Consider the following 10,995-nt stretch of genomic DNA (forward strand, 5'->3'; position numbering starts at 1 on the left):
TGGACGGGGCTTTGAGCAACCTGGTCTAGTGGAAGGCGTCCCTGCCCACGGCAGGGGGCTTGGAACTAGATGATCTTTAAGGTCCCTTCCAACCCAAACCATTCTATGATTCTATATGCTTCCACCAACACTTTATTCAAGCACGACATAGTTAGACTAAGTTGTTTCTACAGTCAATAACCTACAGGGATGTTGAACTACTTGGCACTACAACCCTCAACTATATACAGTGTTAACAACAACAGCACAACAGCAAGTTGCAATGGCAGAATATATGGTCAAATCAACCAAGAGCAAGCAGAGGCAAATTGAAGACTGGGACACCTATCTGCTCGCCTGTATTTAACAAGTAAACCTCAGTTATCACTTAAATGTTTATCAGAGGCACAGGGAATAGAGCATCGGTTAGAGAGGAAACGGATGTAAGACAGAAGCTGCACAAAATGCGTCTTTGTGGAAGGATAAAATGGAATGAAAAAAGTACAAAATATTGGAGAAGAACAGGAAAAAAATGACGGAAGGTTAAAGGGGGAATTAATTTGATGTTCCCTGCAGCAGCTCTGTGCAATCATGACAGGTTGAAAAGCACCTAACAGGAATACAATTCAAGAACAGTTTTCATAGGATCACAGAATCATAGAATAGTTTGGGCTGGAAGGGACCTCTAAAGGTCATCTAGTCCAACCCCCCTGCCGTGGGCAGGGACATCTTCAACTACATCAGGTTGCTCAGAGCCCCGTCCAACCTGACCTGGAATGTTTCCAGGGATGGGGCATCCACCACCTCTCTGGGCAACCTGGGCCAGTGTTTCACCACCCTCAGCATGAAAGATTTCTTCCTTATACCTAGTCTATATCTAACCCCCTTCAGTTTAAAGCCATTCCCCCTTCTCCTGTCGCAACAGGCCCTGCTAAAAAGTCTGCCACCCTCTTTTAGAAGCCCCCTTTAAGTACCAATAGGCTGCATTATGGTCTCCCCGAAGCCTTCTCTTCTCTAGGCTGAACAACCCCAACTCTCTCAGCCTTTCTTCATAGGAGAGGTGTTCCATCCCCCTGATCATTTTTGTGACCCTCCTCTGGACCCGCTCCAACAGGTCTGTGTCTTTCTTATGCTGATCACAGATCAGTTCATTTTTTGTTCTGGGTAAGTTACGGAGAAGCCTCAAATACTTTAGCTATGCTGGACATCTCCCACGAGAGGTATTTTTAAACGGTAATGATACTACAGTTTTTTACATGAATGTTCCCATCTCTTTTAACAGCACTAAGTTTCAGTAAAGCCTTCTTTTAACAAACACAAAATATTTGCTATTGCTCACTTAGTTAAGATAGTAAGTAGTAACTTCATCAAGAATTTGGGTAAAGAGTACACTTTTTTCCCAACCTCACATAGGAGGATTTGTTTCAAAAAGAACAGAATTCAGTCATTACTCCCATCCCACTGCGGTAAGGCAATTTAAAAAATACCAGAGAAACAATTTTCCTACAATAATCTCCAGATGTACCTAAATAATAAAAAAGTTATTTACTGTACAGAGCGCAACAACAGATGTGTCAGTTCACGGTACCTCCATGTTTGGTTGCCACACTGATATTTCCTGAGGCCGATGATTCCAGGAATCTGCTTGATCCAAGAGAGAAGCCTGCCCAGGATAAATGCTGCCTGCCATGGCTGGTATCCCATGAGAACCAGGGTAGCCAGACACCTTGGGGGGTGGGGAGAAAAAAGGAAAAAAGAGTTATATTAAGACCTATGCTTCCCCATAATTAATAGCTTCCCCCCCTGCAAGGGAACAAATATGAGAGCGCAGAAATGACTAAATTCAAGCAGTCACTGAGAGGGAAGAGGAGGGGAAGCAACATCAGAAGAAGGAAGCCAAGCCAAAATATGACACAAAACCTCTTTTTAAGTCTTTGAGGATGCATATCATAACATAATTACTTTAGGATAACTATATATAAATGTATAGAAATATAACTGTAACTTTTGAGGAGAACTATAACTATTTGAGGATGCTTATCAAAACAGCAGCATTAGAAAGTATGTTTTAACCTCTGCACCCAAGAAGATCAAAGTCCTCTGATGAACAAAAATAAACCTATTGATACATCTGTAAGAGCTACACATGCAGAGCTCATATTCAAGTTAATAGGAGCCTGCACACATCACTCTACAGAGCCATATAAAAATGTACCCCCATAGTGTATGTTACAAACTTAAGTCTTGAGTGACAGCATGTAATTAGTGTGCTTAGCTGCGCAGCCTGAAAACTTCTCCACAGGAAAATGAGTCTGAAGTACTCATTAAAACAATGAAAACCTCCCCCTCTCCATGGAAAAAAAAAAGTCTCGACCGAGACTGCTGTATACGGCTGTAGCTTTGAACAAACCCAAGAATGCTTTAAGTACTTTCACGACAAACTTTTGTTTTAAATTTCTTCAGCACCATTAGGAAGAAAAGCAAAACCTGTGAGGATACGATGTGGTAGATCTAAAGGTGGCTATCAGCCAACAGAAAATAAAACTGTTTCAGAGAATCATCAGGGAGCAGAGTATCAATAAGCCCAAGGAAAGTCCACCAGTTAGTACCATTTTATAAGGCAAGTAATTTTATAGCTTAGCACGAATGTTAACATGAATACCACATTCCTTCAATAAATACGAAAATGTCTGATGCGTTTCACTGTAGTTTTAGGAATCTGAGTACCATATCAGATATGGAAACATTTGCCAACTGGAGTAAACCTACCAGGTTGAGTTTGGGGTTTGTTCTGATGTAAACCAAAAACCATTTAACAGAACAGAATGCAAATAACCTGCGTAAGAAGTGAATCAATCCCACCAGCTGCAACTGAGTTATAAAACCCACATGTGAAAAAATACATGCACAGTGTTAAATGTAATACCTGGTAATGATTTGGCTGTACCATATGCTGTGGACTTGGATAAAACCCTTCACTGGATCTCGGACTGGGGTAACCAGGCCTACTGGGCTGTAAATGTAAAGGAAGTTTTAGAGTCTTTAGAAACAGAAAACGATAATCAGAAAATTACTCTTGGGTGAGACAAACTTTTACAGGGGGTGCACCACAAAAGCAAGCTCAAAAAAAAAAACCTGAAATAAATATTCTAAAACGACTAACATTTTTTTAAACAATTAAAATTAAGTTTTCCTCCATTGTTGCTTGGAAATGGAAGCAGCTGAACTGTGTGCTTGCTATGTCAATAAATAATGCTTGCTCTGTGAATTCTTTGTGCATATTTAATTGCTTGCACTAAATGACCTGCTCTGTGCTGTTTAACTCTAGAGAAGACATCAGCTAAGAACATAATTCTTAAATCAAGTTTCCAGGTGCAAATATAGCACTGTTTCTAAGTTCACAATCTGCAGTTTTGCTATTAATTTGTTGCTTTTGTGACTGCTCCCAAAAGTAAATCCTCTTGCTTCAGTCAGAACACAAATCAAACTGGTTTGTTTAGCATGAATATTTCCATGTGTTATTCTGAGGACTGAAGTTAGTTTTGATAATTAACGTCTGTGCAATAAATTGCCTCAACATGGAAGGTGCTTTTGATCATATTCTGAACTCCATGGTCGCTTCATTATCCGTGCTTTGTTTTGCAACCCATTCCCAGCCAAGAAAAAACAAGACAGAACTAGCTCCTATCAGAAAGGACAGCTAAACAACAGCTCTCAATTACCTTGCTTTACCCCTTCAGGAGAAGGGCAATACTTTACATGTAAACAAACGAGATGTATAATCACAGGAATACATGAGAAAAGTCAGCAGAAATTCGGACAGTACTGTCACAAAAAACTGCATGAAAAGGAGCCTGGTTTTCTGCACACATTGAACAGATCATCCTTTTGCCAGAATAGGTATAGAAATTTCACACTACTGAAAGAAGTAATGTTGGAAAATGTTGCTCAGAACAACATACTTCTATCTTCCAAGCAGAAGTGTCCTGTTATTTTGTTTGATATTAACCTCCAAAGGTATATTTGGGTTTTTATTTGATGAGGAACAGTGCTGCTGGGTGTTTCAGGAGGAGAAAAAATAACCCAAGAGGGGAAAAAAACCCCAAACCTCATCATTCTGCAAATGAGCTCCTTCAGTCCTTCTGGCAGTTAAAGGCAACCACCACATTACTTTGAGATTGCAGAATCTTATCATCACTTTATGAAAAATGTCATTATCATTCTGTACCAGGATCTTTTTTTGTCTTACGTTTCTAACTGAAATCACCATGAGATACAAGTAATCTCATAGTCCAAATTGTGATATCTGTGAATTATTTGAGAACGTGTAGAAGTTTAAGGCTATAAATAAAATGGAGTTTAAGCCCTATAAAGACCTGAAACTTGCATAATGAATTGTTGGAAGAAAAAAAATCAGTTGTCATCATTAGAAAACTAGATAACAAGAGATACTTAAAACCCCATATCTATGAAATTCAGCTTGTTCAAATGTCATTAGTATGCACATCCATATTTTACACAAAAAGACTGTATAAAAAAACCTGACCAACAACTGCATCGCATATACAGTGAAGACATACTGACCCCGTCAAAAAAGATATGCAGTGGTTGAATTAATTTCAATCTTAACACATCTTTTGTCAAGTGTTTCAGTTTATACATCACACCCAAAGCTCTAACGATGAAAATTTCTAATACAGTGTAGCTCATATATTACATTAGTAAAAGGTACTTATTCTATTCAGATTAGCCCCAAAGCCTCAAGACAAAAAAAATTCTTCAAAAATGGTTGTTAACAATTAAGTAGCATATTGTTCCAATTTATGCTGTTTATTTGCTTCTGTAACTTGGAACATCATCTGTTTATATATACACCAAATCCTGCTAGTTAATCTCAGATGACTTAACAGGTTGATGGATTGTTTGCTGTTTTTAACTCTGAAATGAAAGCAACAATTCCACTGCCCATATTTCTTGGTTGCCATAAAGCTATCAAAATGCAGAACCAAGCTCAGAAATCTATCAGGCAACAACCAAGGTACGGGGAAACTAAACAAAATAAAAATAAGTTGCCCTCCTATGACTGTTGGGGGATGTGTGCAGCAGAAGGTGCCACACGAGTACTGCTGAAATCATCATCAGCACCAGAGCTTGCGTATACAGCTACAGGAATTCATCACAACCTGATCAGAACACAGATAATATTCCACATTACAGTGGTGATTGCACAAAATGAAATTCTTCAAAATACAGGCTCAATCCTTCAAAGCGCAAAATAACTCCAGTGAGAAGCAGACAAGTTACTGAGAGAAGAGAGTGCTCAGCAACTGGTGAGGTTAGACTACCACAGCTGCAGAACACATCAGCGACATCCAAACAGGACAGACATGTAATGAAACAAAATTAAGTGTAAACTAAAACACATAAGGTCCTTGGAAGCAAACCCCTAATTTTTTGTTCAGAATAAGGAAAATGCAATGAATTGATTTCTATCTTCTCACTGATGTGTTATAAATAAACTTCATGGTGGTCTGAAAGCTCACTAGCTAACGTTTCATAGGAGTGCTAGAAGAAAGAAGAATAAAGAAAAGGCCAGGAAACAATTTTGTGGCAACTATGCTAGTCTTTTACAAGTTAAACAACAAGAAACAGAAAATCGTTAGTGCGATATTACAGCATGGATCAGTTCTAATAACAGTTCAAGTAGAGCCAGGTCATTTCAGGCAAGTATTAGCAGATGATGACAAAATTGGCCAGAATGCCGTTGTTTGAACAAACCCATCAAAGGAGGCTTTGAAGAAATAAATGGAATAAAAAGGGGGGGGGTGTTTGTTTTTTAAATACACATAATTTGCAGTCTTAGCTACCTTGGGAGGAGCTTCATCTGATCCTCCTGAGTCCCAGGATACTGTGACTTGTCGCCTGGATTCCATTCTCATTCGTTCTTCTTGCTGCAGCTTCTCTTCCTCCAGTATTGTACTAAGAAAAAGATATTGTATTTAAGTAAAACTCCAGTTCAATGTCTAACGAACGTCTCCCCAGAGCTCCCACATTTTTCAGACTAATGAATACTATTCGACAAAGTGATTGAGAACTGGAACACAAACTTCTTTTACTTATATTGGTTAGGTTTCTGAAAAATCAGTATCAGGCAGAAATACTTCTGCAGGATTACCAGCGTGCTTTTAACAACAGAAGCAGCAGCAAGTTTTTAGAAAGCTGTGGTTGATCTTGTACAAAAATTTTTTTGCATGTTAAGAGTTCTTTTGACGTGTAGTTACACAGAGAAATCCTCAAAGACAATAAATCGAGCACTTAATCGCATGAAAACTTATTTTTGACAAGAAAATATTCTACTGAACTGCTGCAAAGGTTCAAAACAAACTGAAAATAGTCTTTACTGAAACTCAACAGAGCTTCAGATCACTGGGATTTTTTTTCTTTTTTAAACAAAGCAGTCAAACATTTTAAATACTATGTCTTCAGCTCTTACATTTTAGCCTAACCAGGAACACATTCAACAAACAAATTTAGCGAAACAGAAATATCTGACAGTATTCACTCAGCTTCTAAACATTCAGGTCAAAAGGCTACATTTTCAACAAAGTACACGACAGTAGTAAAACTAGTTCGCTACTTACCACTGTTCTGACTATTAAAAAGACTGTTTGAAGTTCAACATGATACTGCTGCCCCCACAGCAGCCTCCTCCCAGTTCTGCTATGTGGATTATTAATGTTGGATATTTGCCATTTGAAAAATACTCAGAATGAAGCTTTGAAATAGGGAGCTGCAAATTCCTTGGAGCTGCACGCTACATGGATATTCTTGAGATGCGAGTAGGGCAGAATATTTACATATCGATATCCCCAGTATAAAGATAATCCTGCAAAGGAGCTATTCCAGCTTCTTTATCACTCAAGAGTTTTGAGAAACAAAGCTAGGTTCTGAGTTTATCATCTCCCGTTCAGCCTGCTAAATAACCACCCAGAATTACTCATGCAGGGGATGAGATCAACTACAGCAGTCTATTCTAATCTTGGAACTTTACTGCTTATTTCAAGAATAAATTCCTGCTTGGATGGAGCCGAGAACTTTGCTTTTCCTTACTCAGCCAAAAAAAAAAATCTATGCCACTTCTAAAAAGCAGAGAAGTCATTTCGTCTCACTGCAGCTAAACCAAGTTTGTAAGTACTGCTGCAATTTCAATCCATTATTGCTGAAGTAACACAAGAATGTGGAACAAAAACAAAATCAGACAAGTTATTTGCAAAAGTCGTCCTGATATAACTACCACGGAAACACAGCTACAGCCCAACGAAGGGAACTAAAAAGAGAAAATCTTTCTATTTTACCTCTCTCTTCCATCAGAATAAGGAAAATGAAATATTTCCTACTTGAACCCATGAAGAACTAGCAAGAAAACACCGCTTTAAAGCTAGGTCACACTTCAGATATTCAGCATGCATTTTTATGTAGCACAAGAAATCAGCCAACATGCATCCATAGCCACGAACCGTGATTACTGTCTTTCAAGAAATACCTCAAGATTTAAAAAAACCACAACAAAACAACACAAGAAAAATCCACCCAGACATTGCATGAACAAAATACAGATTTTTAACAAAGCCGTTGATACAGCAGTTGCTCTAATCTGAGCAAAAGAATGGAACAGGAGTTGGCTAAAAGCAACTCACTAAATTTAGAGATGGCTTATTGACAATTTGGGGCCATGGGTATAATTTGTCACAGCCCAGTCCTGTTTTTCCATCAAAAGGAATGAAACACCAATACCTATCTGCCTTGCTATCAAAGCCATTTTATCTGTGGTGTCACTGTACTCAATACAATACCATTAACTTCAATCATATCGCTGGAAATGACAAATTTCTACTGAAATGACTTGTTTTTCATAACATAGGCTCAGCTTCTTGCCTTACAACTCTAATTCATCCACCCTGCTCTTTCGTCGCCTGTGTCATCAGGAGGTCCTTTCCCCAGCAACCCAGTAAGTAGCCTGGTCAAAGGGCTGATCAGCTGCAGCAGAATTTGTACTTGGATGCCCTTGAGCACTGCTGACAAGAATATAAAATAGAAATGCCTCAGAGAAGCATTACTCGAAAAAACACAAAGAATATAAATGACTCACAGAAACGTCTTTGTTTTTACAAAGGGAAGACCAATCCATAGACAGAGTAAAAGCGTGCCAAGAGATATTTTTGACCTTTTCTCAGTGCAGCTGCTTAAGTACTTTGAACTGTTTATTAGAATTTGCAGAAGGTCAGGAAAGTCAGATCTAGGCATATTTTCCCAAACTGCACATATTTTTAGCAGAAAAGAGGAGCAAGCAGAGAAGTATTTCTATTCATATGATTTCCCTAGCAAATCTTGAGGTAGTACAAACAAACTTAACTCCTCTTCTTGGCTAGGTTAAGTCTGATGAAAAATCTCAACTATTAAATGTTTGCATAATTGATAAACTTATTTCATTTACAAAGAATCTTTTTACCGAAATTGGCCTGTGACATTCAAAAGGAAACTTTTACTGGGAGCTTCAGTGTAGGATTATCTGAAATACTAAAATGTATCCTCACATTTCAAAAGGCACAGCAATACCAGCGTTTGCTGCTATGGTGGTGCGGGAACCAACAGTAAGTGCTGACCCTGAACAAGAAGCTTCTTTTTTTCTCTCTGTGGTCTCTGGCCATCAGAAATGCAAAGCTGGATGCAGATGAACAATTTTCCCATACTGCCCTAATTTAAAAGCACTTTCATATAGAGATTATTCCTAATGGTCACTGTCAAAGAGCAAAAGGCTAACAAAGCATTCTGCAACCTCCATCATGTATTTCAGGTTATGTGCCAAAATATTTTTTTGGCAGGATGCCATGAAAGGAGAGGACTCAAACTACCCTCGCTCTTACCAGTTTTGTTTCTTCTATTTACAAGCAACATCCCAATACCCACATCAAATGCAGACACAAGAAGGCTCAAGTCCAGTTCTCATCAGTTAATTCTCTTACTGTTGTCATAAAAACAGACTTTAAAAGCATGAATAAGTCTTTGTTTTCTTTCTTTCTTTTTGTTTGCATTCTTTTTAGAGCTGTATTTAATATGTGACCTGCAGCGCTGGGATGCTAGTGGGGTCATCCACTCTATTAAAACCTGTGCTGCTTCATCAGTGACCAACAGAGGGCCGGACTCACGCTCTTACTGCAGCAGTGATACAACTGCTCTTTATTTTGCTATTTTTAGTAGAGAGAAAGCGTTAGCCATAGGTACTTTATATAAAATTAATTCAATGATGCAATGAAAATGTCACACAATTACATTAGTTTGAAAGCTCAAAATTAAAATCCAACTTAACCTCCAATGCAAAAAACCCCAGTTTTAATGGAATTTCCAACCAAAGGGACACTCAAGGCACCACGACTCAGAAGCACAAATCCTGGGAGCGGACTTTTAAGAAAGCCTGTGAGTATACTGGTGCTACGTTAGCAACACACACCTGCAGCATATTGAACGTAAGTATAAATTAAATAATACAAGCATGTATGAGTCTATGGTTATAGTGAGTGTACAAATATAGTATAGTAAGTGTACGGTTCCATTAAGTGGCTAGGAGTCATTCTCAGGAGAAATGCTGTGAAAGTGATATTGCATGATTTGAGTACAATAAACATTTTGCAAAGGGCCTCTTATATTATTTACTATGTAGTACAAGACTTCTACACAAAATCAGCAAGGCAACACATGCTTCCTGATTAAAATACCAGATTCTAATTCTGGCCCAGTCAGTGACAGAATCGCAGGGGTAGCAGGGTAGCACCTCACTTTCCTGACTTGCCACTCCCCAAAATGGAAAAAGGGACCTAGGATGCAAGGAGGAATTAAATTTGGAAATCCACAATCCCTCCATTTGTTTCTGTGTTTGCTGTGAAGACTAACTCATCCCTATCCACCAGATAGCCAGATCAAATGCTATAAAACATCAAGCCTTATTACTACCCTAATAACTCCATATAAATTCTACAGAAATCAGCATCTTTGCATTGCACAAGCAGCTGAAAATAAAGTTTGTGCAAAGCAGATGTTACTATGAAATGGGAAAAGCATCAAATAACAGAGAACACATGAAATGCTTATGCTCCCATCAGTGCTATTTCAGATGCAGAAAAGAGTTTTTTTCCCAAAGCCATGGACTTTTTCTCATTAAAAGAGAGAGGAATGTTGCGGTGCTGTATCATTGGCTTCAAGCAAACAACTAGTCTGCTCCCAGCTTGAAAAGACTACCCTGGATAGGATCCAGAACGAGCAGCAGCAACACCACACAGAAAAGGCCACCAGGGAGATGGCTTGTTTTTGCAAGTTCATGGGAATTTGAGTTTTGAAACACAATCTTTCCTAGCTGCCTAAGATCGCCTCATCATAAGGGAATTGGCAACCTCTGCAACAAGAGGCTGACTCTGTCTGTGAGCCACACAAAGGAGCCCTAAGGACGACTGTGCTGCCTAACTTCCAGGAGATAAAGGTCACCAGTTTGGAGAAAACTCTCTGCTTTGGTGAGAAGAGAGTAAAAACTGGATTTTAGGGCTGCTGTGGCCCCAGGAAAGAGCTTGTCCTCTAAACAATGCTTCAAATCTCCTAGCATGACTAGAGGAGCAAAAAACCACCCCCCTCGGTGCATTTTTCATCTAGAATCAGAGAATCATTTAGGTTGGAAGGGACTCCTGGAGGTCTTGAGTCCAATCGCCTGGTAAAGCTGGGCTCCATGCACGGCGAGGTCAGGTTGCTCGGAGCCTTTTCCAGTTAATGTTTGAAAGTCTCCCAGCATGGAAATTCCAGAGCCTTTCTGGGGGACCTGTTCCAGAGCTTACCCACGCGTACTGGGAAACATTTTGATTCGTAACTAATGAGAATTTGCCTTGCTGCATGTCATGAGTGTTGGTTCTCGCCCTTTGGCTGTGCATTTCTGAGGAGAGCCAGGCTCTTGGGCACTGGTCTATCCTGTTTATC

General features: G+C 39.2%; 1 protein-coding gene across 9 annotated transcripts in view; it reads right to left on the minus strand.

Moving 5' to 3' along the window:
* Positions 1–10,995, minus strand: part of PTK2 (protein tyrosine kinase 2) — a 212,688-nt gene that overhangs the window by 25,890 nt on the left and 175,803 nt on the right. For all 9 annotated transcript variants that reach the window (XM_009328415.1, XM_009328414.1, XM_009328412.1 and 6 more), the window contains 3 exons: positions 5,847–5,958; positions 2,906–2,992; positions 1,568–1,705 (listed from right to left, as the gene is read on the minus strand). In XM_009328415.1, coding sequence (XP_009326690.1) covers positions 1,568–1,705; positions 2,906–2,992; positions 5,847–5,958 — 337 coding nt within the window. The remainder of the gene's footprint in view (positions 1–1,567; positions 1,706–2,905; positions 2,993–5,846; positions 5,959–10,995) is intronic.

This window comes from Pygoscelis adeliae, unplaced genomic scaffold (genome assembly GCF_000699105.1).
Source record: "Pygoscelis adeliae isolate BGI_AS28 unplaced genomic scaffold, ASM69910v1 Scaffold457, whole genome shotgun sequence".
Lineage (NCBI taxonomy): Eukaryota > Metazoa > Chordata > Aves > Sphenisciformes > Spheniscidae > Pygoscelis > Pygoscelis adeliae.